The following is a 27,749-nucleotide window of genomic DNA, read 5'->3' as shown; positions in this document are numbered from 1 at the left end:
GTCTGTGGGGTCTCCATCCTTGGAGATAATTAGAAGTCAATATGACAAGGCACTGAGCAGCCTGATCTACTTGAACCAACCCTCCACAGGAGGGTGAACTAGAGGAGCTTTGGAGGTCCCTTTCAACCAGTATCATTCTGTGACAGACTAACAGCTTTTCCTATCAATCTGTGCTGGGTATTTACTAAATAACTTTTCTTACTGCCCATGTTTAGAACTTCCAGTCCCATCCGACAGTGATGCTTTTTGCACTAATAGCACTGGAGAAGTTTGCACAAACAAGTAAGTATTAGCCTGATACTGCCCTTAACAGTCATACTATGGTTTCTACTGCATGATTGTCACCTGCTTCATCTGATAACAGTTGTGAGCATGAGAGACTGGATTGGTGGAAACACAAATGTAGAAGAGAAATGTTTGTCCACTTACAGGCAAGAAGAAATATTTATTGCTTTAGTGACATCCCTCTACCCCTCAAAACCCTTGAGATACTTGCTGAAACTCATTGCAGTCCTTCCCAGTTAGAAATTGCTGTAGAAGGACTTACGATATGAGGCCTTTGTTACTGAAATAAATCTGTATTAGAGATGGAGAACAGCTATGATTGGGTATTTGCAGGCATGAAAAAATATTTATTGCTTTAATGACACTCCTACCCACAAACCTTTAAGAAATTTGCTGAAACTCAGTCCTTCTCAGCTTAGAAATTGCTACATAAAGACTTATGACATGAGACCTTTGTTACTTGAAAAGAAAAAAATCTGTATTGGAGAGATGGAGACCAGCTGTGATCTAATAGTCTCTTGATGCTGCAGCTCCATGCTAAGAAGTGGTGTATCTGACTGCTAAGTTAATTTCATGTCTGCTTGGGGAAAGAATATCATGCTGTTTATAATGCTGAGGTTTAAAGGTGGGGGGAGGCTTCTACTGTGTTTGTAGAATGTTACTATTTTTAACTAAACTTATGCCTAGTTTATAGCAATTATTCTTTTTTGCTCTTAAATTGCAGGTGAAAATAAAATTACAGTTTCTGAATCGTGCATTAGCGACCAACTGGTCTTGCTAGAGAAATGGACAGATAATCCAGACTATTTAAAACGCCAGGTTGGATTCTGTGCCCAGTGGAGTTTAGACAATCTGTGTAGGTATAACGAAGGGATGGATTCATTTAATATTAATCACTTCTCCAAAGAAATGGAGGGCTACTTTGTGTGTGTTTTGTATAAGCACTTACTGTAAATATACCTGACTGCATTCATAATCACTCTCCTTCAAAAACAAACAAAAAAAAGGCAAATAAATCCAGTATAATTGCATGGAAAGGAAATTTTGGCAAGGAAAATGTTTGTGAAAGGAAGTGGTTTGTACTCTGCAAGTTAGAGCTGCAATGAAAATTCTTCTTTGCACTGTATTTCCTGGAACCCACGCTTCAGCAGACGTGCTGAGTAGCTAAATAGTGCTGCTCTGTCTCTCTGTGGAACAGCTGGATTACTGACTTATCCTGGTGACAGTCACTACTGTGATCATATGCCAGCAGTGCAGTCTCAAAGAATTCTTAAAGACTTTTTAAAGATATGGTCTTGTGATCAAAAGTGAAAAGTGTTTGACAAAGCACTTTACTAAATCTATCCTTTTGGATGACTAACAATCATGAAATTCGCTTGTTTAGCTGTGACTTTTGAGGGTGCAGCAACTCTAAGGATCTTGTTTCTAATGCCTTTTAGATAAATTTGGGTAAAAGGTGGTGTTGGGCTTTATTGGAGCTTTAGCCAGCTTATGGAAGGCCAATGTCAGTTGTGTTTAGTAAACGTGTGTAAGTGTTGTAGCAAGTTTAGTATATGTGATGGGTTCTAAGATAAGATCTCTGATTTGTAAATTAACATGCATGTGTCAGCAATTTGACACCTGGCAAGATAAATGCTTCTGATCCTTCTGTGTAAAAAGGGGATGCAGGGAGAAAGAGCTGCTTTGGCTCAGTTCAAGTTCATCACATACCTGAAAATGAGAGAGTGAAAAACTTTAAATCTTTGTTTTCCCCTTCCCCTTCTTCCCCCTCCCCAAAATCTTTTCCGCTGTGATGAATCAGAAAAACTGCCCAACTGAATATCCAAATACAATGGTAAATCCTGAAACAGTGGCATCTTGGTATGAACTTGGATGCCTTACGTTTGCCTGTGGGTTTCCTGAAAGTAGTAACTAGATTGTAGGAGCTCTAGTCAGAGGTATAGGTTGTGTTCTTATGTTTAGAGGATATTTAATACACAGTGTATTGGAAGTGATGCTGTTTTTCATGCAAGCAAAATGTCAATATTTCATTCAGTTATGCCAAACATTAACTGGATCCTAGAGAGTTTGATTGCCACTGTGTGAAATGTTTAAAGTTTTGCTGCAGCAGTGATTAAAACTAGTTTTATTTTGCAGTTTTAAAAGAAGGCAGGCAGTTTACATATGAGAAGGTTGACTTGACCAACATTAGGGCTATGCTGAACAGTAATGATGTCAGTGAATACCTGAAGATCTCACCACATGGATTAGAGGTAGGATATCATTTCATGATTTCAACCTAAAAAGGAGTCTGAAGAAAAAGGCAGGTTTTAACTATTTTTGTTTGCTACTTGCTTCTGTGATTTCCTAGAATGAATCAAAGTTCTCTGCCAGCTTTGTATAGAAAACTTGCTTTGTCAGGGGATTGTAACATCGCTACACTGATCGCAATTGTAGAAATGTTCACGCTAAAGTAACACCTGTATCTGTGCCCCAAAACTTTAGAAAAGTGAGGAGGATGCTTAAGAGCCAGTTGGTTTTTCACTCTTTTCGACTAAAGTTGTTCACAATGTATAATTCCTATTGTTTGTGCTGTCTAGTCTTGAAAAGCCCATAATAGTAGTATTTTAGTCTCAGCCATATGTGGTTTTTTTCTTCTTCTGTTACTGTCCTGGTTTCAGCTGGGATAGAGTTAATTTTCTTCCTAGTAGCTGGTGTAATGTTATGTTTTGGATTTAGTATGAGAAGAATGTTGATAGCAACAACTGAAAACATCAGTGTGTTAAGTAGTGTTTATACTGAGTCAAGGATTTTTCAGCTTTTCCTGCCCAGCCAGCAAGAAGGCTGGAGGGGCACAAGAAGTTGGGAGGGGACGCAGCCAGGGCAGTTGACCCAAAGTGGCCCAAGGGGTATTTCATACCATGTGACATCATGCCCAGTATATAAACTGGGGGGAGTTAGTGGGGGGTGGGGTGGATCGCTGCTTGGGAACTAACTGGGCATTGGTCGGCAAGTGGTGAGCAATTGTATTGTGCATCACTTGTTTTGTATATTCTAATTCTATTATTATTACTAATTATTTTCTTCCTTTCTGTCCTCTTAAACTGTCTTTATGTCAACCCACGAGTTTTTTTGTGGTTTGTTTTTTTTTTTTTTTATTCTCTCCCCCATCCCACTGGGGAGGGGGGGAGTGAGTGAGCAGCCACGTGGTGCTTAGTTACTGGCTGCAGTTAAACCACAACAGTTACTTTCTCTAAAAACTTGTTTGACTACTTACAGATTAATTTTTATAAATTAACACTGAATACCTCTCTGTCCATACCAGGAGTCAGCTAACAACCAATGACTTGGGTCTCCCTGTGTTGGTTGTCTTAGTCTTTAAATCTTTAAATTGACTTGTCAACTCTGTTCTCTTCCTCCCCACCCGCCCTGTGGCTTACCACTGAACAATTTTCAGTCTTGCCTACTTGCTAGTTTGCGTGACAATTATTGCTCTAAAGAGAGGTTGCTTTCTGTCTGAAGTGCTTCTAAAATTAAGTTGGTGTATTTTTATATGCAAGAAACTTGATCCAGGGAAGAAAGGGGCTTGTTTGAATACTAATTTTGTAGAAACTTAATTTTTGGTTTGGTTTTGGTAGGCTCGATGTGATGCGTCATCCTTTGAAAGCGTTAGATGTACGTTCTGTGTCGATTCTGGAGTTTGGTACTATGAGGTTACAGTCATTACTTCGGGAGTGATGCAGATAGGATGGGCTACCAAAGACAGCAAATTTCTCAATCATGTGAGTACATGTAATGCCATCTAGCAGATGATGTAACTTCAGTGTTTTTCTGCTTACAAGACCTATGAAAATAGCTCTGGTTATTTTGTGGTAGTAACTGAGCACTTGTGTGTTTCCTTCAATCTTTCTGTACTTTTCATGAAGCTATTTTTGCTGAATTTAGTGGTACAAGAAAAGGCTGTATTGTCATTGCTACAGAGTGACACTGGTCATACAAGTCATGCATAGCTGCTAGCAGTGACAGCTTGTTATCTACTTGCTGTTGTCTGCAAGCTACAAGGAAATTAGTTCTTTCTTGTGGCTTAGTCTCTTCTTGGAAATTCTTTACATAACAGCAGTGGTTACTGTCTGGTTTTGGAAGTAAACTACTACTTAGCGGGTACTAGCAGATTATCATGCGCTCACTTTTACATAGGTCACCAAGCAGCCATTTGATTACGCTTTTTAACATACTTTCCTATGAAACTAACTTCCACAAGGGAAATAATTATTTAAATTGACTCTGGGATAACATGGTATCATTGGATCTGCTGGTAGCAGCAATATGGTGTGGGTATGTGACAGCTTATTTAATTAAAAAAAGAAGGATTACAAAAAGATTAAACCTTTCACCTTCTTGCCTTTATTCTGATAATATAGAATAAGTACACTGCCTTATTTTATAGTTTTGCTTTGCTCTCCCTCTCATCCAGATAACTTAGCATCTTTTTCTTAATTCTCAGTATTCTTCTTCCTACTATTTTACTTTTAAAATTATGTACTTACTAGCATTAAAGCAAAATGTGCCATGTGCACACGAAGTCCAAACCTATAGTCAAAGAATAATCTCAAATGTTAGTAGAGATGTAACTAGGACTTCTTTCTTCTTAAATCTTCATGGTAACTCTGTATGGCTGTTATTAACTCAGTATGCTGTAGCATAATTTGCTTCAGTATTTCCATAATACTAAAAAAGCATAATGATTACTAGCCAAAACACTTGTCTGCTTCAGCTTAGGGAGGACTTTCCATATTATCAGCCTTCCGAACTTCCATTAAACTTCATTAAAGTGCAAGCTAGAATTTTAGTACAAAAGGCAGGTATGGCCTAGCCTACTGCCACTGACCAGAATGGAAATACAGCACTGGGATTTTAAGTTGACACTTCTACTGGCTGAGATTGAGTAAGAAATGTACCTGTAGCCCTTCTTTATTGTTGTAACTGCATGGCTTTCTGTTCCTACTTGGAATTTAATTTAGGAGAAGAATTTTATAAATATATATAATGTAGAGATAAGCAGTTAAAACTGCTTATTTGTGATTATTATAGAAAGTCATTCTACAGCTGAGTCAAATGCAGAAGCTAATATGAAGATAGGCCAAATACATGTGAGTATGTATTGATAGTTGGGGCTATGAGAGAAATACATCAAGGAGATGAAACAAACACCATTGGCAAGAAACCCAACAGTAGTGGGAGGGTAGCTTTTCTCACCGTTTAACTTAAGTCTTCCTGTGAATTCCATGGTCTTGCTCCATTTCTTCTAATTATTCATGTAAATAGCATTGTCCTTTGCTGGTGTATAACATGCTACACACGTGTGTAACACTGTACAGTCCCACATTCCTAGCATGGAATTGCAAGTGTGATTTAAATGAAAAACCCCAAACCACACAACAACAAAAAAACCCTAAACAAACACAACCGAAGAAAAACACCATATAGACCTGGCCTGAGCACAGGCATTGTAGACATTGAGTGTAATGGAAACTGTTTGAAATAAAAGGCCGTGTGTCTGCCTTTAGACTGCTAAGAGGCTTAAAAGATTTTTCCCACTTACTGTTAAGAAGCTTGATGTATATGTATTTTTCTGTCTGTGCTTCCTGTACAAAGTATGAAAATAGGAAATGTCACATCTCTGAGCAGGATGATTTTTCTGTTGCTATAACTGTTTTGCTGGTGGCTAAATGCCACTTAAGTTCATCAGGTGTCTACTGAAATACAAGGATATTATCTTCTTGGTATGTCACAAACATGGTCATCAGAGTAGCCATATGCTCTTTATTTACAGCATGTGTAACAAAGACTAGTCCTAAATATGACATTAAAAACCCATTAGCTGGGCTTAGCTTTAATTTGGGACATCGGAGGCTTGTGTAATCAGACGCTGTCTAGTATTTGCATTCCAGGCAAACCATGCTGAGCTTGAGGAAGTTATCTTCTATAATGCTTTTGGGTTTTGAGTTTGGGCTTTCCTGCATGACAGATTCTTCTCCCACTCTGAAACTTTTAGTTTTACATTTGTCTTGGACCTTGGGACTATCACTTGATAACCTTTTCACAAATTGAGAAAGGCTGGCACTGAAAAGGACACAATATGCAACAAATTCAGTGAGGGGACTATGGGTTTGTTCCCTTTTTGTGTACTGTGTGTTCTGGTGGCACTTGGCTATCTTGTAGGGGAAGGTATTACAAGTCTGGTATGGGACTTCAGGATAAGAGAGTAGTTACACTTCTGTGTTGACTTTTTAAGATGCAAAAAGTCAGCTATTTGGGTACTAGCCTTCTGATTTTTAAATATTTTAATAGACAGGAGTGTTTTCAGCTCACAGAGAATGCAAAACACCTTGGAGACATTCTCCTTCTTCCCCCCTCCTCACCCTAACAAATTCCTTTTCATGTGAAAATGAAACTAAGGCTAGTTTGAAACAATTATCTTCATGGCAGTGGGAAAAACCCTTCCTGCTCTTGGATGAATGGTTTAGTTGAATAAAAATAAACTTTAGCCCTTCTGTGTGAGGAATGGCTGAAGACTGAAATGCTTTACTCTTTTCTAAAGGAAGGTTATGGCATTGGGGACGATGAATACTCCTGTGCATATGATGGCTGCCGGCAGCTGATTTGGTATAATGCCAGAAGTAAACCACATTGCCATCCCTGTTGGAAAGAAGGTATTCAGTCCATCTTCTGCTGTTTATCCTAACTGGATTTCTACACAGGATTTTTTCCCCTTGCAGGTGTCTAGAAAACAGTTTGTTAGTAGGTGCAAACAGAGCAGTTACTGCCTAATCCTGATGATACTGAAGGTTTAATAATTATTGTGCCTTTACTAGTATTTGCAATGGTTTAAACATACAAAGTGGGCACCACACTCTTGTTCCACAGTCTGTGTAAAGAGAATCTTGTTGGTTAAATGCTTTTTCTTTTCATAGGCAGAGTACAAATCATAGCACCAACTAACATTGCTGGACACTTAATCATAAGACTTTTTCCTAGATGTTTGTAGTCCTGCAAACAGGGTTGAAGTGTTCCTTTCTGGGTTGAAAGAGTTATTTTAGAGAAGTGGAAAAAAATTACTAATTTAGAGATCAAGGTTAAGGGGGAGTTGCACTGTCTTGCTTATAGTAACTTCTTTAATAACTACTTGGACAGGAAAATTCTGTTCTTGATCTCAGCTTTGAAATCTTGGTAGGAGTCTGTGCATGCCATGTTTGTGTGAACTGTGCTGCCTTCTCTCCTATTAAAAATTTCTCCCAAGGATGGCTAAATTAAAATGCCTCTGAAAAATAAGCGTATGCACAAGCATATTAGAAACTTAGTCTTCAGCAAGCATGTGTTCTGAGGATATCTTCAATGGATGTAAAATAGCCAAGGAGAGACAGAGTGCAGCTTTTTTCTGGCTTTGGCAAATACTCTGCAATCCTTCTGCTACTATGTAGTATTAATGCTCTGGCAGACTAAAATATTTTATTTTTTTTACTCTTTTATCCTGTTTTTTTTCCTTTAGTTACTGTCTGTATCAATATTTCTTCCCTTATGCTTTTGCAAACAGTTCCTTTTGAGACACCTCATAATGAGATATGTGATAATTAAAACAATAACTTTCAGCTGTTGGCATTTAACAGAAGTGAAATCTTTATCTTTGTTTTGCATGTAAGGAGACACAATAGGTTTTCTACTAGACTTGCAAGAAAAGCAAATGATCTTCTATTTAAATGGAAACCAGCTTCCTGCTGAGAAGCAAGTATTTTCGTCTGCTGTGTAAGTATGTGCTCGTTTGGAAGGACAGTGAGCTGTATGGATAATTGTTTTAATTATATGAAAGGTTTCCCATTTGAGATGCAAATTCATATGTGCTTACCTGAAGCAATTATTAAGCAGGTTTCCCAATTGAAAGTTGCTTATAATCAGTGAGAAGGATAAAACTTTACAGGTGGATTTCAGGGTCCAAAATAAATACTTTGGACCTTCCAAAGGTAGGTTCAACTCAGTGTTTTCTACTGTCAAACTAGCACAGCATTGAAATAGAATGAGGCTGTAGCAAAGATGAACAAACGTCTAGTAGTATGTGAGGATTTGTCGATCTTTTGAAAAATAAAGCCTCAGTCCTGTAAATGCTGAAGTATTAACTTCCTGCTGTTCACTGGGGCCAGCTCCTGTAGTAGCGTATTGAATATTCATGAAAGGACATCTTGTGTAGCATGGAAGGACATCTTTTGGGTAGCATTACAGAAAGGTGTTAGGCTTATTTTGCCAACTCTGTTCAAATTAACACATGGCTAATTCCTCTGAATCTTGTGGAGAAGTTCAGCCTTTTAATTCTGAAAAGATAGTCTGGTGTGATACTTGAGAGAGAAGCTATGCAGTTTAATTAACATTACAGTACTTTGTAAATTAATACTACTGTGATAATAATTTCATTCATATTTTCTCCTCAAAATGAAGTTCAAGATGCAAGCAAAATAGTAATTCAATTTAAAGTGTTGCAGAACATCTTGTCTGTTCAGTTTGCAGTACTCTGTTCTTCATGTGGAGTATGTCACTTATACTCAACAGATTCTGTTACTTGGTTAGAACTTAGGGTATTAGTCAACATGGGCCCTTTCAGTAAATAAAACTGAAAGAGGTGATAGTTATGTTTTTACAAGGTGTCTGTGTGGCTGTGAAGAAAATACAGCTGTCCTGAGTTAATCCTGCAAGGGTGAGGAGGAACAGATGGGCATTGGGCTAAGAGAGCTCAGACCTGGATTCATCCTGCATGGGTCCCACACAACAAGTGTACAAGAGTTGCAAGTTCCCCAGATTTGTGCCTGCTCAAATAAAGCAGCAGGAGCAGTGGTCATGGAGGTGTCCCTTGCAGTTGGTACTGTTCCTCACAACTCTGCTAAACAGCAGTTTGGATGAAAAATCCTTTTTCTAGTGCTGAAGGAGCTATCCGAGCTGATCAGTGTGAAGAGGATCAGGTTGTAGGCTGTTTAGATACATGTATCTGCTCTTAGTGTGACTAATCCTTGTTGTAGAGTAGGCAGCCTTTATTGACTGACTCAGCAGTAAATTCAGATAAATCCTCATAGTAAATTCAGAAGTTAAGAACTAAACAAGGAAAGTATGTGCAGCTGAAACTGGATGTTAGAGGTTTTTCTCCCAATTCACTGTAGAACACTTAAATAGAAGGAACTTGTCTCTATGTTTTAGGGTGTATTTTTGTCTGGTAATACCAGTAACATGTCTGGAAAGCTCTATTATTGTTCAAGTCATTCTAAAATGTCTGTTCATCGTATTGCAGATCTGGCTTTTTTGCTGCAGCTAGTTTCATGTCCTATCAACAATGTGAGTTCAACTTTGGGGCAAAGCCTTTCAAGTACCCACCATCAATGAAGTTTAGTACCTTTAATGATTATGCCTTTCTGACAGCGGAAGAGAAAATCATTTTGCCCAGGTAATCCTCTTGTCTAGTTTGAGAGTGTTTGCATATGGAGAAATAAAATGCTTCACTTCCGAGTTGCATAGTCTTACGTCATACTTGGCAAAGTTAATCTTTTATGGGGTCATGCCTCCATAGATCTCTTTCAGAAAAGGACTAGACCATGGGCTCCAGTGCAACTTAATGAGTAGGGCAGGATATATACAATCAAAATCCATTAAACTAAAATATTTTTTTGTAATATTAAGCTACATTAAAATTAACTAGTACTGCACAGTAAACTATTTTACTAAAAAGTGCTTCCTGCTGTCTAAGAATGATTAGGTTGGTTGAGGAGGTATAGTCTTAATTAAAAAAAAGATGTCTTATTTAAAATTGACCTAATTTGTGACGCTGGCAGCATGGAGGTACTGAATGATTGTAAGACTTGAAGTTGTCCTTCTTTTCTGATCTGGATGAAAATTTCTTCATTTGTGAATGGTAGTACCAACAAAGGTTATTCAAATTTAGAAGTGCTTTTCCACCTAAATATAAATCAAGCCAGATAGAAACAGGTTTGGGTACATTTTTCCTTAATTTACTGTATTTCTGACAGGAATGAAAACTAATAGCTCTTCTGGCTTGGGTCATTAGTAATGAAATAACTTCCTGCAACACAAATAGTAACAGTATACAGTGTAGTCTGGGATGTAGGGTACCCCAGATTTCCAGCTTTGTCTAAAGATGGCCATGATGGTTGAAATAATCTTTTGTTTCATCTAATTAAGTGGGGATGGGGGTTGTTGGAGGTGTGTACCCCTGGCTATAATAAAATTCAGAGACTGGTTTTGAATTATCTAGGTGTTTGATCAAGTGTACTTGAGGTACCAAAGTATCTTAGTGTTTAAAAAGAAAATAAAAAAATACCTTACTCTTGGATCAGAGTCACAGGCTGGCAAAGTTTGAGGCTTGTGATATTGCATTTATGCAGAGAAAACCAAATGCAACTTGCAGGACCATTTTGTACTTGCAGAGTAATTTACACCTGCTTGTGGCTACAGGTGCTTTAAGTGAGAGTCTGATTTAATCCCTTAAGATGATCTGTTAGTTATCAGTCTTGGTCAGCCCTGTTTTCAAATTAAGTGTTCTGTCTTATTAGTGTCATATGCTAGATGAGGGGTTTTGCAGTTTTTAGCTGATGATCAGATGTGATTGTTACTGATGTCATTCTGGCACTACTCTTGCAATGTTTAAGCATTATCTGTGAGAGCTATTATTTGATTGTGCCAAAAGGTGTAGGGAGAAACTGGGGGGAACTGGTTTCCTGTTGATGCCTGACTGGAGAAACTTGGCCTCCTGTGTTAGAGCCTATTTAGTATGTGATAGCACTGAAAGACTCCATTCAAGGTTGGACACTGTTGCTCTTTGTGTAAACAAAGATCATCCCTGCCCTACAGCCTGAACTGTTTGGAAACGATAAGCCAATCCTAAATTAAAAGATAGCTTTGATCTTAAAAGTGATAAGGAAAAAAAGGCAAGGGCCTAAGTGGACCCTAATTATCCATGGCAGGAGTTAACATAAACTCATGCAGAGTTGTGCTGAATTTAATGCATCTAGCATGGGGCATAGTCTGAGCTAAACATGTCACCTTGCCATTGAAGAGTTCTGACATGTAGCGTATGTGTTCTAAACTTGAAATGTCTTATTTCATCAAATGGGGGATTTTTATCCATTTACACTCCCTTGTGGCAATTGCTGTAGTGGGCTGTTGATTTTATTTTCAATTTCTATTCTTTTAAACTGTGTTACAGCGTTATAGCGTTTCTGAATTTTGTTGATACGTGGGTTTGTGTGGTTTATTTGGTTTTTTTTCTTAACTCTTAAAAGTACACAGATACTAAAGAAGAATTTTTTTTAAATGTTCAGCTGTAGGGGCTAGAAGAATTGTAATCTAACGCTCTCTTTGTCCCTTTCTGACAGACCAGAATAGGGAGTCGAAGACTGTGCTGAACATCTCTGGGTGTGTTAAGCCTTTTTTGTGGGAAGTTATGATCGATGTTTATCAGCAGTAGTGTTGAGTAGCACAGGCAAGTGTTGCATTGGTCTTGATGCAATACTCAGAATAGTTATGAATCTATCATTTTGAGTCAAACTAATATGTGTGTGTGTGTGTGGGGGGGTGTGTTTGTCTCTCTCTCTTCAGACACAGGCGCCTGGCTTTGCTGAAGCAAGTGAGTATCAGAGAGAACTGCTGCACGCTTTGTTGTGATGAGGTAGCAGACACAGAACTCAGGCCGTGTGGACACAGGTAAAACCTTACAAACAACCCAAAACCAAAGAAACAGGAAAATGTATGTGTTTGATATACAGCTGAGGTGAGACCAGATGCAGTCTTTGCTTGATTGACTCCCCAGCATAAAGGAAATAACCCCTCCTTTTAAGGATGTGACAGATGGAGGTTAAGCATAATATTCCCACCTTTCCCTTCATCCTGAGCAGATTTAATCCCTAATGGTGTGTGTGTTTGGGGTTGGGGAAGTACTGTGGCTACCAAGTCTTAATTCCGTGAAACCAAAGGTTTTACTGATGAGTACTTGTTTACTACTGGTGCTGTGAAATTCAGATCTCATGAGGAGAGCAGAAAATTCATTATATACTCAAACACTCATTAAGTGTTCAACAAATGGGATTGTCTCAAGTCACAAGTTCATCTAAAAGCTAAAAATGGGACAGCAGTATGAGTAATACCATAATAGCGCTTTCCTGCATTTAAGCAGCATACTAGGAATTTAATCCAGTGAAGTCCAGTTCCTTAGTGTTTTTAGAGCACTCATGGAAGCAGTCTTCCTATGGGTCTTCTGTCTAGATGCTGCAAAGATAGAAAGAGAAGAGGCATGCCCAGTGTGTCTCAACAAGAAGTGGAGACAGCTTCACGCAGGGCACTGGGGCTGCTGTTCTCCAGACCAGAGAAGTGTTAAGACTAACAAAAGCATGCAGATGTAATCCCAACCAACTGCACTAGTAGTTTCAGGTCTGTAAGATGCTGACAGCAGGAGTTCCTCTCAAAGCCTGTGGATCCACAACACCTGACTTGCAATTCCTAATCTCGGCACTGAAAGACTTACCTTGACTATGTTTCTAGCAGACTAACTAAACTGCTCAGTGCTTGGATTTGTTGTTTGTTTGTTTAGTTTTTCGTACTGTAAATGCAGACTTCAACTGATTTTTCTTCTCCTTCAGTGACCTGTGCATGGAGTGTGCCTTGCAACTGGAGACCTGCCCTTTGTGTCGACAGGAAATACAAACCCGAGTCAGACAGATCTCTCACATTTCATGACACACGTGGAGAAATACTACAGACTTGTTTTTAATGAACTCCAACCAATACTGAAAGGGGAAAGCATCTCTAACCAATCTTTACGCACATAGAACCATAGCCATGGCCAGATTTCATGCTAAACTGTAATCTGTTTATCTTAAAAAATGAAATCTTTAATAAGCTATTTCAAGTTGCCAGCAACGGGGACTGGTTTCAACAGTAAGGAAAGCTGGTAGTCAGCGTGCTATGGCTATTGGTTCCTCCAAGCAAGACCATAGGAGAGTGTCTCTCTTCCTCCCCCTTTCCTTCTCACCTGTCGCAAGTGTTGAAAAAATTTGCACTGGAAGTACACATACAATGCATTTTAGAAAAGAAGTTAAAAGAAATATCTCCTAAAACAGGGCTGTTCTGTCTTGTGCTCGAAAGTCTTATTTTTGGCAGAAGTCAGTACTAAAAAGAGAATGCCAATGTTTTCCTGTTCAATGTAGCCTCCTGCTGGTCAGAGACTCTGTATTTTCCGACAGTGGATATTAAACTGCTCAAAGACTTAATCTGTACACAGACTGATTTGAAAAGACAGTGTGGAGACTGTAGAGAAACTCACATGTTTTAATAACTTGGTGATTCCAAAGAATGTTCTGATTTGTTTTTAAATGTTAAAAGATCGGTGGTATTTTCAAGTACATAATGTTTCTGATGCTTTTAACTTCAGTACCCACATTTTTTTGTGAGGATATAATTTTCAGGAGGTATTCTTAACTAATTATAACGCTGGACTGGAATTAATTTGATATTCTGGGTATTTTTTAAGGTATCATCAAACATCTTTTTTAATCAGTGTTGTTTTTGAAAGTTATATTCACTTTGGAAATATTGAGCTGTATTAGATTGGAGGAGAATTTTGGGCCAGTTTATTTAAAAAAAGAAATGTTATTTGGATAGCAAGTTCAGTCTTATTCTGTAACTCTTTAAAAATGCACCTTGCTTGCCACGTGTCAGTCCTGCTCTGAGCAGGTTTGGGGCCACACTTTGTATTTTTGGTAGGGATCATACAGTGGGAATCTCTGCTCCAGTTTAATTACACATTTGTGATGTTTGTATGTTAAGGATGCATTTCAGCAGGCAGCTTTTGATTGTTTTACTAGGTTTCTATAAGGAATCGGGGTTCACAGCTGGTGTCAGTGAAGTAGCACAAAAATTGGTAGAGTTATGCTTATTTTGCACCAACTGAGGATATGACTCGGTCTCTTCCAAGACTTGTACAGGTTGCTTTTTTAAATTATCTGGCTATATAGTAGAACTTTACTAATTCACACACAACTTCCACCAAAACCATCCCACTTCTTGGCAGTGATTCAACAGCAGAGGCTGTTGTAGTGAATTCTCATGCTGCGATAATTCTTATTTTTAAAATAATTTATTATCTTTATTGTACTATCAAGTATTAACAAAGCAGAGCTGAGGCTGCTTCTTCCTGCTGAGCAATCTTGCTTCCTGCTGACCTAAATAGGAGCTGAAAGCTCTGCACACGGGTCCCAGAATCAAGCTGTCTAGCAACTCCTTTCACCTTCTGCCTTTGCTAACTCAAGGGTGCTGAATTTCATCCAGAGATTTTAAAAAAAAAAAAAGGGGGGAAAAAAGTGTCTCCATTGAACCTCTGGAGTACAATGTGTGAATTAGAAAAGTTCTGCCCATTGTTTTCTTGTTGACTTTTTTCCAAATATAGTCTGAATCCAAAAACAGAGTGCTGGTTAGTCTTTTTGCTAAAATGTGAATTCTCTTCCGCCTTGGATGCCTGTTTTGATTAAAGTCAGACTGGCAAATCTGTGCCACGGGGACCTCATTTCCTCACTAACTGTCCTTTATGATGTTTTGCTGTAAGCCATGTTGCCAGTCAGGGCTGAGTCCCTTCCTGCTCAGTGCTGAGTGAGCAAACGTGAACACCATCACTGCCACAAGGATCTTAGTATTTCAGAATCACTTGAAGTTTTAAATGCTTCCAAATGCAATGATAGGCTTTTATCCCTAAGGTACAAAGATGCAAACCATACTTTAGGGAAGAGGTGGGACAGAACCATTTTGAACTCTGCCTTAATAGATTCTAGTAACTTCAGGGCTTTGGTTTCCCTGGCCAGGATTAACTGAGGTAAAATTTTCAGAAGTGCCTAGGACTCCTGATTCGTATCAACTGCTGTATGAGATTAAGCTCTTAAGGCCCAGGTCCACAATGGCTTCTAGGTATCTGGTGTCCCCTTGAAATGGAGGTGACCTAAGAGCCTTGCTGCCTTTGTGGACATGGGACTAAGTGCCTGCATTCTTTGTTGAAAAGATATGAACGCTTTGGAAAATTTTGCCCCAGACTGTCTTCCGTGCAGCTGCTGCTGGGCAGAGAAAGCCAACGGTGCCGGAGGAGGGAGCTGTGTTGCAGAGAACTGTCCTGTTCATTTCACAGAGGAAGAGACTGTACAATTCAACTGGCTTTCTGCTGAAATCCACGATGGGGGCGTCGTTGTAAAGCTTGATCTTCTATGACTGGTGCAGTGCCCGCCTTGGTCCCTCACGCCCCAAAGGCTCTAGGGCTGGGGAGGGGAGGCGGTGGCTCTGCAGGCCCTCAGAAGGCAAAATGAATTGTAGCAAAGTTGTCCATTCAACAATAAAAACATCTTGAAGGCTATTCGTTGTTCTTTAATTCTTTCACTTCTGGTGAGAGCTGAGGTTACAAACAGTTCGGTGCTGGAGAGGGATGCAGGCAGCCTGTGGAAGCGGGAGCTGTCACTTGAACAAGAAGTTAGCCATGAGGCAGAAAGGCAAGCCCAGTGCCAGGCAGGTGTCCACACTTGTGTGAAACACTCGAGCTCAGCCTTCTGCCAGCATGACCCAAATTATGCCCGTGCTGGGTGGGCTGTGGGCCCTGAGGCCTGGCTGAGAGTGCCCTCCTCTAGCCCTCAGGGCCCTGCTTTGTGAGGGGAAAACGTGCTTTAATAACAGCGAGGGGAGCCTGCGTCCATCATAACAAAGGACATTATCTATGTTGTCTTTTTATTTTCTTCCTAGGACAGCCTTTTGATGTCTGGACGCTAAATTCGGCCCAGGACGCCGGTGCCACCCGCCCAGCCAGGCTCGACGGCCCACCATGGCGGCAGCCACCGCCGGCCCGCCCGTCCCGCTCTCATTGGGCCTTCGGGCTGTGGGCGGGCCCTCTACGGCCGCCTCCGTTCTCCGATTGGCTGCGGGCGGGGCGGAAGGAAGCGTTTCCCAGGAGACGGCCGGGCCGGAGGGGAAGGGAGGCGTGCGATGGGGTTGCGGTGCTGGCTGCCGTGACCGGCGGTAGGTGCGGGGCAGGGCCGGGACCCCGGGCCCCTCTGCGGGGCGGGGGGACGTGATACGGGCCCGACGCCGGTGGCCCTCGGGAAGGGGGGAGCTGACAAGGGCGGGTCGCCTGGGTGCATTTTGGAGAGGGAAGGTGACGGCCCAGTAGCTTGGGACCGTCTGAGGAGGAGGAGGAGGTGGTGAGGCGGGCCGGGTGCCTGGGTCCCCCTGGGGAGGGACAGGGACGGGGAGCTTCGCTCTCCCCAGGAGCCAGGACTGAGAAGGGGGAGGCGAGGGTCGCGCTCATCCCTCCTCCTGCACCCTTGGCGGGCTGCTCTGAAGGCTGGCGTCGGGTATCACCCAGCAAGGGTGGCAGGAGTAGGGTGTCCCCAGCGCGCACCCGGAAGGCAGCTGGCCCATCTTCAGTGGCCCTGGGGTGCTGTGTGCCTTGTCCTGTGTGATGGGTCAGCAGCTGCTCACAGCCACAGGCTGAGGGCCTGACACATGGGATCACAATCCAAAGCCTGGCCTGCCAGCTCTCTGGGATGCGCTGGGCCAGGGTGGCATCTTCATCTCATCTGCCTTCATTTGCTTGTGTCTTTATAATAGTCAGTTATAGATGCTTCAGGAGAAAAGATGTAAAGGTCGCTTGAATCCCCTTTACAGACACTAGCTGCAGGTATGTGCAGTTTTGAGCTCTTCTCTGAGCAGGCAGAGAAAGTTCTTAGAGAATTTGGGTTATTACAGAAAAGAAGTAGCAGTAACCTTGGAGGAACATGATTTTGAAATTCCTATGTCTAAAAATTAAAGACTCTCTCCTGATTCATTGTTTGAGAAGCGTATGGTAATTTAACAATTGAATTTGTATTAATGCTAAGTCACATGTTATTCCTTAGGAGTTTTTCCAACAAGAAGTAACTACTAACAGCAGCAGTACAGCAGATTGTCTCTCTCCTCCAGTCTGGTTATGCAGTAACAATGGAGACTTCTGATGAAGAAAACTTTGGTGTAGCCACGTGAGTATGCTACATTCTGTGTCAGATTTTCAGTAAGCTACTTACTGGTTAAAATATCGTAATAGGAATATAATTACACAATTTATACCACACTGATTAGCAGATTCTGCCTCTTAGGAGAGCAAGGGCGCAGCATGCAAAGCTTCAGGAGGGAATAACATCAGTTCACAGTTTAGGTGAACTGAAATTAAATATAACTGCAATGAGTGTAGCACTAGATAGCCCTGGCTGAGTGATCAAAATAAGCACTGTAAGGCTGAAATTTTTTTTTTTCGTGTTCACTGTAAATTAAAAATTTCTCTTTCCTTTTCAATAGCATATGTTATCTTATATCATGGATTCTAAGAGGAGGCTATTCCTCTGTGTTTGAATGTGCTACTTCTAGACATGTGAGACCTTTTACAGGTGGCCTCAACCAAATTTTACACTAGTAGATGCTAAGACACTGCTTTGCTCCACATTTGTCTGGCATACTCTTCTCCTGAAGCTTGTGGCAGAAGGGGACATGCACTTGTGCCTCTGTCACTCTAGTTCATAGATTTGCTTCATTTGTGATACTCTGTGGACTGAAAGGCCGCGTGGTCCCTGGGCTGCTTCAGCAGCACAGGTATGCTGGCCTCGACTAGGCATGACGAAGCAACAGAGGCTTAAACCACAAGATTGGTGAGCACGTGTTTCTTCAGGTGTGCAGATGCACATGTGTTTATATAGAGAGATGGAATCGTTATTTTGAAACAGTTAAAATTCCATTATTTGCCTTACAGGCTTAAACCAGTGTTTAAATTAATACTTTAAATTTGTTTCTTTTGCTGTTAAAATAAGCTATAAAACTAGTAGTAGCTCTTATTTGGAGGGGAAAAGAGAGTGGAAATTATCCTTGGGAAGCGATGAGCCCTGTTGCCTCAAGTCCTAAGTGTGATGCTCAGGGTATGTAACGCTTCGACTGTGCTGTGCAAGCTCCTCTCCTGGTGGTGTCGTGCCCTCTGGTGGAAGAGCACGCTTTTCCAGTCCCTTGCCTTGGCTTTACTCATCTCCCAAGGCTTAACAGGTCAGAAATGTTGCTAGAACACCACTTGATGATTGGATGCCTTTTTAAATCAAATATCTTTTCGTTTTTCCTGGTCAGAATGAGTCCAATGGCTCATTATAGTTAAACTGTTGTTGGATTAATTTCAGTGGAGTATTATTCAATACCAAAATAATGAGTTTTTTTAAAACTTAGTCTGAAAGAGTGTTCTGCTCTGTTTAGTAAAGAGAAATTTGAAAGAGAAATAGAGAGACATTTAATTTTAATTTAATTTAAATGGTGCTTTTGCTGATCAAAGCTAATTTTTTTCTTAAAGACAAATGTCCTATGAGGCTTGTTTCCCTCATGTGTGAGAAAAGCCTGCCTTTCATCTGCTGGCAAATATAGGAAGAGTTCATCCCCTACTAAAGACGAGCTGTGAATGCCAAGGCCAAGAACATCCTGTGGATTATTTATTGTGTCTGAACAAGCTGCACAATAATAAATTTAGCAGAGGGATCCAGAGCCCTGAAATGCTGGTACCAAAAGTTTCTTCTCTGGATGACTTCAGATCCATAATGGTGTTTAATATTTGCTCATGGTAGAATGACCTTAGGAGATTATGCTATTTATTTGTAATGTGTAGGGATGTTTCTTGCATAAGAAAAATGTTGTAAGTTTCTTCAGTTATATAATACTTGTGTATACATTGAGTTTAAGTGGTTCCACAAGACCAAGTATTTCAAAATATTCTCTAGAGTGTCTAGAGTTCTGTGATCACCATATAGAGTTATGCAGGGAAGAGAGCAGAAGGAAAGATTGTGGTAGCAGCTAGGATTTGTGGGTTGGAAAATACTTAATTTGCTGTTCTAATTACACCCTTTACATCCTTCTGCACCAGGACTGGAATTACCTTAACAGTAATGCCAGTAAAACAACATTTATAGGAACCTATTTGGGGAAAATAGAGTAGAGGCCTGATGAGAATCCCCATGGAGCAGTCTTATCAGTGTCATGGATTATTTTGTAGGTTGGAACTAGGAAATTATTCAGTTATCTTGTAATTACTGGGCTTATTTGTGCTTAGACTTTTGTTAACACTTTTTAATTTTAACTTTTATTTCTGCTGTCATTGAAATGTATATTTTTGCAGTACCGTCTTTCTTTGCTTTCAGCTCCTCCCCTTCTGATGCAGAGTTTGATGCAGTTGTTGGGTATCTGGAGGATATCATAATGGGTAAGCTCTGCATGTAGTTATAGACAGCAAGATGGGTGCTAAATGTATTGCAAGTTGCTCTTCTGTTAGCAGACGTACAGAGCTAAAATAGCCCCTGCCTGTCACCATGTCTTGCTACTTCTGAGACTTTCGTTCTGAGCTGATTTTGTTGTATGTAACCTGCATGTATGCATATGGTTGTAACGTGGCAGGACCTATTCATAGCAGGAATTTTGAATGGCACCAATGTCATCGTGTGAGCTTAGGCAATAAAAGGTGCTAAATTCTCAGGACGATAATTTTAACTGAGAAGGCAGCATGTGCAAGGAAATAGTTTACAAGATGCCAAGACAGAATTCATGCTAATTGGCCATCAGCTGCTTCATAAGAACAGCGTATAATCTTTTTGACTACATCCTTCCCAGAGAGATGTAGATTCTGCAGCCTCAGTTGCCTGGTGATGTAGCTGATTCTGGAGAAATGCTAACAAAATTAATTTTGAATGTGTTAGGGTTTAGAAAGCTGAGACTGGTGTATTTTAACACTGTGTGTAAGTAACCTTTATATTTATACCTGTTCTGTTGAATTTGGTGGTGACCTACCATGTTCATTTTTATTCTTGTTTCCTTCTACAACTGGAAAAAAAATTCTTCAGCAATTGCAAGTGAATCTGGGAATTTCACTAATATTTTTTAATTCAAGGAAAAAACCATTATTTTGAACTCTTGTAGGGAAGAGGTATTCACTTCATTAAAAAAATACAGATGTTTTTCTGAGAGCCTGAACAAAAAGGGGTTAAGAATAAATAACCTTATTCATAAAATGTAAAGCAGGAGGACTTTTTTGCTAATACTAAGTGTAAATGAAACTTATAAGAAGTAATTGTAGACCTTGCTAGGTGGATGTGTTCATCCCATTCCATTCTGGATACACAGTGCTGTCAAAATGCAGACTGATGTGCTGCTGTCCTGTTGATTTGGCTCCCTTAACTGAAGTAGCACTGCCCTCTGCCAGCAGCCTCTGTCTTCTCACAGATGGGTCAGAAATGGTGGCTCAGCAGCAGCTGCGGTACTGGTGACTGACTCTGCACGTGTACAGGCCTCTGTGGTTATCATAGGGAAGCAGAGGACTGGTGAATGTGGGTTTTGTGTTACAAAAAGAATGACTAAACTCGTAACTGTATGATGCATTTTTGTTGTGGCCCAGATGATGATTTCCAGTTAATACAGAGGACTTTTATGGAGAAGCACTACCAGGAGTTTGATGACTCAGAAGAAAACAAGCTCATCTATACTTCTATTTTTAATGAATATGTAAGATACTTTCCATTATTTTTCATATGTATTGCTTTTTTATTTTTATTAGAGCCAATGTCAGGTCCTGTATTCCCCCCTTCATAAAATACTGGGTTTACGTGAAGCAGAGCCATCATGCTGCCTGCTGTCTCTTTCTGAAGCACAGTCATGATCTGTGAGCAAGAAAGATGTTTTCTGGAGCTCTAGGTTCCTTTCTCTTTGTTTCATCTGAAAATTTCTATAGATGTTTAGGAAGTTGTGTAAGTCTCTTGAATAGAAATTTAGCCTATTGCTGTAGTAAATAATGTGTTTAATGTGTGCATAACAGAGTTTGTTCTTTTCCAGTTGTATTATTTTGTGTATTGGACACTTCAATTACATTCTTCATGCAAAGCATAATTGTGAAGCTATACCAGCCTACTAGTCAATACCATTAAAGGAGTTAAAAGTAATTTGTTACTAGATACAGATAGTCGGTGTTTGTTCTCACCAGTATTTCCAGCAAAAATGTTCAGCCCTGTGCCTCAGTGGTGGTGTGAATAATTGAACTAGCAATGCCCAGCTAAGGAATCTGCAATTGTTTGCCCAGTGAGGATAATACAAAGTGTCAGTAAGGTGTCAGTGTAAGGAAGATGTGCTGTTTTGAGGTCTGCTCCTGAAATTTGTTATGATGTTATAGGGGTGGTTTGTTTGGTTTTTTTCAGATCTCTTTAGTAGAGAAATACATTGAAGAAAAGTTGCTTGATCGGATTCCGGGTTTTAATATGACTGCATTCACAATGTCATTGCAGTAAGTCTCTGCTTTGCTTTTGGTTGAGGGGCAGCTTATGTGCCTCTAAATTCTTTTCATCTAGATTAAAGCTTAGGTTTGACGTTCTCCCTTTAGAAAGAGGTTCCTCTTTAATTTAAAAAAGAAAAAAGTGTTCATGCAGGCAATGACTGACCACTTTTCTTGCCTTCAGCATGTCCTGCTACTCTTAATTTCTGAACTGTCATGCTGAAATATATTGGGTTTTAAGGGGTAGGAAGACAAATCAGAATGAGAACACTGGAAGGTTTTCATAATCACTGTCACTTTGAAGCCAGACCCTTAAAAGGTTAGGTCTCCTTTATCTCTTTCAGGTTCTGTGTTGGACACTTAAATAGCCTGGTAGTTTTTCAAGAGTCATGAGATGAAATGCCTTTATTGCAATTCTTGTAAAAAGCATTCAGAGAAGAGTTTGGGTTTTTTTAAGCTTTTGCATTTGGTCGCTTTAGCTTAACCAGCTTCATGAAGAGATCACTTTTAAAAGATCGCGGGTTTTCCCCTTGAATAAGAAAATCAAGTTTAATTTGGAACTGAATATCTTAAAATATTTTAATCTATTTAATTTCTAATTTTTTTTAAATAAGACATTGGGAAGTTACTATGAACGCACATACACTTAAAAGACTGTTTAAGGTAAAGCTCCTTTTGATACGAATTAAATAATTAAAAAAACAAAAACCAAACAACACTTGACTGTTAAGAAAGTCTTGTTGAAATATGCTGATGTGGGAGCACAGAATCTTTCTTCCAAAACGTTGTCATAAAAAGTCCTCTACCAAGTATCATCAGTACAGTCCCTCGTTCTTAAGGGATGTGTATGAGCATTCTGTGCCTCTCCCTGACCTTTCTCACTTTCTAAGGGACTGTCTAGGATGTTTCAGTGCTCAAGATAAATAAATAGATAAATGCTAGTTGAGTGTTACTTCTGTTGACTTACAGGTCAGTTTCTTTGTCTGGTTTTCAAGGACTGATGTAATACTCTTATGTCTTGGATTTAGATAAAAATAATATATTAATGTACTTGGATTGGAAATACACAAGGTAATATTTGGCTAAAGTTTTGCTTTATGATAGACCTGTAATAACATTCTTGTTTAAATTTTGATATTGTTCTGCTTGTCCCAGTATCCTTTTTGACCTCATACCATTTTAAAATAATGAATTTATTTCCCACACAATTTTCTAATTCCCCAACTTCTCTCTATAGACAGCACAAAGATGAAATAGCAGGCGATATATTTGATATGCTTCTCACATTTACTGACTTTCTGGCTTTCAAAGAAATGTTCTTGGATTACAGAGCTGTAAGTATATCACATTGTTTATTTTCATTGGCATAATGGCTGTTGGTTTTGTGTAGCTCTACCTAAGAGTACCAAAGGTAGTGTTACTACAGTAGGTAGCAGCATTTATTCAAAGGCTGTACCAGGTTCAAAAGGAAATAACTTCACTGAGTGGCTATTTAAACTCAAAATACACATTTAATAATTTCTAGAAAACATGAATGAAGCTGGCCTGTGGAGCAGTTCTTCAGAAACACGTGCTTTGTGCACCTTTGAACATTGATTTCCAACTGAACATAAGGCAACACTTTTTCACTTTGTGGGTGACCAAGTACTGGCACAGGTTGCCCAGAGAGGTTGTAGAGTCTCCATCCATGGAGGTATTCAAAAGCCATCTGGATGTGGTCCTGAGTGGCCCTGCTTGAGCAGAGGGTTTGGGCCAGATGACCTCCAGAGGTCCCTTTCCACCTTGACCATTCTGTGATTCTATGATACATTTCTCTGTTTTTCTGGTTTTTTTCCCAGCCAATCTAATATGAGCTTTTTAAGCTTATTCCATTTGTATTTCTCCTCCTCTCTGTCCAGAGTGGAGAAACAAACAAACAAAAGTATTAAGGTTTGTGGGTGAGCTTTTTCCTAGGGAAATGAAATACACGTAAATGCTCTCCAGTGTCTTGTCCAGTCACATTTGATAAAGGAGCAAAAGAGTCATAGTTGTTGTCAGAGTTACACCCTCTGCCGCCTCCCCCCATGCCTTTAAGTTTTGTGAAAATGGGGGCAGGTTGAGGAGAAAGAGACAGTCCATGCCTCAGCAGCAGGAATAGTTTCAGTTGGGGTTTGCGCCTTTGGGGCCTCCTGAGAGGCAAACCACAGAAGCTAGATTTCACTAGTTCATTGAGCACTGGATGAGCCTGCTGGCTGGGCATTCTTGACCAGATATAAGTAAGACTCTGCTCTGAGCTGGACGTACGGCTTGCAGAGTGACAGCGACCTTATTCCAGGAATTCCTGCACAATCTCTTCTTGAAGTTTGGGTTCACATTCAATCATAGATGCTCAGGTAACATGTAATTTTATATTGATTTGGTGCAACAAACAGAATATGTATTGCCCGTTTCATTTTTTGAACTGCTTATTCCAAAACAGCATTGAGTCACTGATTTCTTTTTCTTCCATGTTTCTAGGAAAAAGAAGGTCGAAGTCTGGATTTAAGCAGTGGGTTAGTCGTGACTTCATTAAACAAATCATCAATATCCTCCTCCTAGAACAGTTTATGCACTACTTTCCTTCTCCAGATGAGTGCTGCTGCTTTCATTTGGACATTAAAACACTAAAGGTCATGGGAATCAAGGTGCTCTTATATGATGAAAACTCATTCACCCTCCAGCCTATACCTTCAGAGGCCTGATCCTAAAAGCATCTGTTTGTGAATTCTGGTTGGTGTTCAGTGACCACAGAAGATGACAATTTCACCTCTACCAGAGTAATTGTTTTTAATAAATACACAGTATTTGTACACCAGCCTAACCGTTGCGCATGCTGAGAAGCCCAGCACACTGAGAGGACAATAAATAGACCTGTGCGCGTGTTATTTGGGTTGGCACCTTTTCCATCTCCCCAAAATGTAGAACTTTGCAGAATCAAGAAGACAGTGTAAGAAGAGTATGTCCCTCCGGCTCTTGGAAGGACAGGTGTGAATACTGTCCTTTGAGTTCCTCCCCGTCAATGTTTTGTTGTTTTGGGGTTTTTTTTAAATACTTTAATATGATCTGAAGTGCTACAGCTTTGTAATGGAAGAATATGTTTTAATATGTAGGTGTTCTCTAGCATAAGACTGTCTTGTGGCTCTGACAATTGATACATTAGTGTGTAAATCTGCTCTCCAGCATTTATAATCTTATCCTTAATGTGCAAAGTTCTCCGATTCACTTTTGTTCAGGCCCCAGCTATTCAACATTGGGAAAAATAACCATGATAAACCAAAATCTGGCTTGTGTATGCAATTTCTTTCTTTTCGGCAGTGGCACAGCTGTATTAGTTCTAGTAATATAAGCTTGATGGTAGGTTGGGCACAGACATGTTTAGCACCATGTCATTTACTGCTCTAAATAGCATACTGATTAAAGGGCGTGTTTTTGCTATTAAACTGTAACTAGTGCAGCAATGCATTTTTCAGCATCCGTTAAAAAATAGATGAGTAGCTCGCTGGTGGAGTTGTAGCCGTAAGCCTGTCACAAAACCCCAGGTGCATCTCTGTTGGTGGTTGGAATTAAACTGCATGTGGAGCTACAGGGACCCTCTGTTCTTATGCTGTTCAGACAGGTTAATCTGCCACTTAATGACGTGCTCGGGCAATGTGAATAAGTCTTCAAAAGCCTACAAGTAGGTAGAAACACAGGATGGTGAGCAGAACCCTCCACTCTGTCCCACAGCAGGTTGATGCAGCAGGGGACATGGCCTTCAACAGCAGTGAAGGTGTTGATCAGTGGCTGTCACCTGATGAGAACCTGGCCTAGACAAAGGAAAACTATGGCCAGGCCATTGCAAATTTTTGTTTGTGGACAAGAAATGTCTTACAAAAACAAATGAGATGAAATCCTGTTCCTATTGATGTCTGACAGTGATTTCAACAGTACTAGGACTTTGTTCTTCAGCTGAAATTTGAATACCAGTAAGACACCTAGCCATGCAGGCAAAAATGAGCCATATTTCCACTACAAAATACGATAACGTTAAACAGGTTTGTGGACAGACCATAATGGCTTTTTAAAAGCTGGCTATCAATACTAAGTGTAGCATCCTAGTATTTTGACTCTGTGTACACCAAATTTGCGAGTGCCGCAGTAATTAATCTCATTAAGTTTCTAGTATGTTGTACTCATGGCTCTGCAGTTTTTTTGTCTGGAATTATTCTAGTGCATTGAAATCTCCCTTGTAAAGTGCACACACACAGATACACACACACACACTTCCTTTTAAAAAAAAACCAAACCACCAAGCTATTCCTTCAGAAGTTTTTTTAATCTCCTTCAATAAATTTGTGCATGTCAGATTTGAATGATGAAAGCCGGAAGCTGGAGCAAAATTGCAGGAACTGTCTTTGGGGTTTTTTTCTTTTTTAAAAAGGGGGTTAGAAATCCTTCTGGGTGTGTTTTGATCAGAAGCAGTTTTATAGGCTTTCTGTTCCAGTGAACACCACCGAAGCTCATTTTGATTCTCTTTTCAGCAACAGTAACCTGCTAAGGCAACGTGAGTACATCCCTAAAAATGCTAAGTTGCAGTGCCTTGGTTTGAAACATGTGTTCCTGATCCTTCTGACAGCAGCAGAGTTGGTGAAGCTCCATCAGCTGGGGTCACCCCACCAGGATTCATAGGTTTTTACAGGTCTTCCTACCACCCGTGCCATAAAAAGCAGCTTTTCCTGTGAGCACAGAAGTTGGTGCTCAGGCATGCGTGGGCAGTTAGTTAGCAAGCAGAGATGATGCTCTGAGATGCTTATTCCCAGAAAAAAAAAAAATTATGAAAACATTGGGTTGTGTTTTTAATACAAACTAGATACAGCTGTCCTGCCATGTGAACCCTGAGGTTAACATCAGAGAAATATAAGGCTTAAATCTCGTTGGTTTTCTACTGTCAGTGTATGGACTAGAGTTCTTCGGTTAACTCCTTACCTCTTTATATAATGTTGACTTTTTAATGTCAGGAACAGATTTTATCAAATTTTAAAACAATCTTGCTGACATTTTCATTTTCAATGGTTGAGCTAAAATAGTGATTTGTAACTAAAGCTAAAAATATCCCTGTCTTTTTTTTTTTTCTGAAAAAAGTTTTCATTCTTTTCCTGTTGCAATTGCTTTAATTAATCACTTAATCTAATGGCAGTATAAATGAGTACCTCAGGCAATTATTTTCTGAAGGGAGTTCTGTTGTATTTTAAGCAAAGTCTCTTGTAATTTCAGAGCCAACAAGGCGCAGTTGGGGATGAATTTGTACTCTGATGGGGAATTGTATCTCAGTGTTTCCTGCAATACCTTTCTGCCCTGTGCCACTGTCTTCTGTCTGTGTGTTTTCTGTGGGCTGCTGTTCCCAGAATAACTTGTCCCTCTGCTATACTCCTGTCACTTGTCCCTGGTTTGATGCATTTTCCATCAGGCAGAGGGGCTTTTTAAAGAGATTAAATTTCTCTATATATTGGACTATCTGTGTGCAATTCTGACTTGATGTTTGAAGAGTTTTAACATTGTCATAACAATGCATGAAGAGGCTAATTTTCTTACTGATTTTTATGTATATATTCATAGTTGTGAAAACTTGACCCTTCATTTAGCTCACTGAAAACCAGATCAAGGCAGATTGGTCAGGGGCTAACGCAGTTTGTCCAGTCCTTTTCAATTCACACCTTCCATCGATGCACTTAAATTTCTCGAGCCTTAAATTTCTCGAGCCTCTGTAGACAAGCTATTAAAACTTTTCCCATGCAGAGCATGCAGTAGATTTTGCAGTGTAGCTCACTGTGCACCAGCTTTCCTGCGTAGAAATATCTGGAAATAAATTGAACCCATTTCATCTATTTTTATTAGCTTGTGCAAGGAGGGTGTGAAGGGAAAAGTTCCTTTGTCTGGCTGGGCATAGCTTCTAGTTCTGACAAACACCAACCCCTGTCCCCAAGAAATAAAAGGCAAATTTGTCATCTGCAGCGTGGGGGAGCAGCGTGGTTCTGCGTTCTCCTGAGGCACTGATCCTGTGTGTGTTCCCAGAGCATTTGCAGACTTAGTTTTAATTTTTGAA

The 27,749-nt window shown here is 40.0% G+C and overlaps 2 protein-coding genes across 5 annotated transcripts in view; both read left to right on the top strand.

Moving 5' to 3' along the window:
- The window catches only part of RSPRY1 (ring finger and SPRY domain containing 1), a 40,698-nt gene extending 24,995 nt beyond the window's left edge, over positions 1 to 15,703 (top strand). For 2 of the 4 annotated variants that reach the window (XM_030025606.2, XM_030025605.2), the window contains 9 exons: positions 216 to 282; positions 1,010 to 1,141; positions 2,422 to 2,537; positions 3,903 to 4,046; positions 6,866 to 6,977; positions 7,965 to 8,067; positions 9,593 to 9,745; positions 11,914 to 12,018; positions 12,951 to 15,703. In XM_030025606.2, the coding sequence (XP_029881466.1) occupies positions 216 to 282; positions 1,010 to 1,141; positions 2,422 to 2,537; positions 3,903 to 4,046; positions 6,866 to 6,977; positions 7,965 to 8,067; positions 9,593 to 9,745; positions 11,914 to 12,018; positions 12,951 to 13,047 (1,029 nt within the window). In that variant the 3' untranslated portion in view covers positions 13,048 to 15,703. The remainder of the gene's footprint in view (positions 1 to 215; positions 283 to 1,009; positions 1,142 to 2,421; positions 2,538 to 3,902; positions 4,047 to 6,865; positions 6,978 to 7,964; positions 8,068 to 9,592; positions 9,746 to 11,913; positions 12,019 to 12,950) is intronic. The other 2 variants (XM_030025609.2, XM_030025608.2) reach the window with 2 other exon arrangements.
- Positions 15,704 to 16,249: 546 nt separating this feature from the next.
- LOC115346238 (ADP ribosylation factor like GTPase 2 binding protein) lies at positions 16,250 to 27,157 on the top strand. The gene is made up of 7 exons (XM_030026070.1): positions 16,250 to 16,356; positions 17,235 to 17,354; positions 19,536 to 19,597; positions 20,783 to 20,889; positions 21,576 to 21,661; positions 22,887 to 22,983; positions 24,146 to 27,157. Exons 2-7 carry the CDS (start codon positions 17,317 to 17,319, stop codon positions 24,224 to 24,226), a joined length of 471 nt encoding a protein of 156 aa, XP_029881930.1. The 5' UTR covers positions 16,250 to 16,356; positions 17,235 to 17,316; the 3' UTR covers positions 24,227 to 27,157.
- The last annotated feature ends 592 nt before the right edge of the window (positions 27,158 to 27,749 follow it).

Source organism: Aquila chrysaetos, chromosome 9, assembly GCF_900496995.4.
Source record: "Aquila chrysaetos chrysaetos chromosome 9, bAquChr1.4, whole genome shotgun sequence".
In the NCBI taxonomy this organism is placed as follows: Eukaryota; Metazoa; Chordata; class Aves; order Accipitriformes; family Accipitridae; genus Aquila; species Aquila chrysaetos.
The sequence above is the reverse complement of the archived record's forward strand: the minus strand, read 5'-3'. Positions and strand labels throughout refer to the sequence as shown.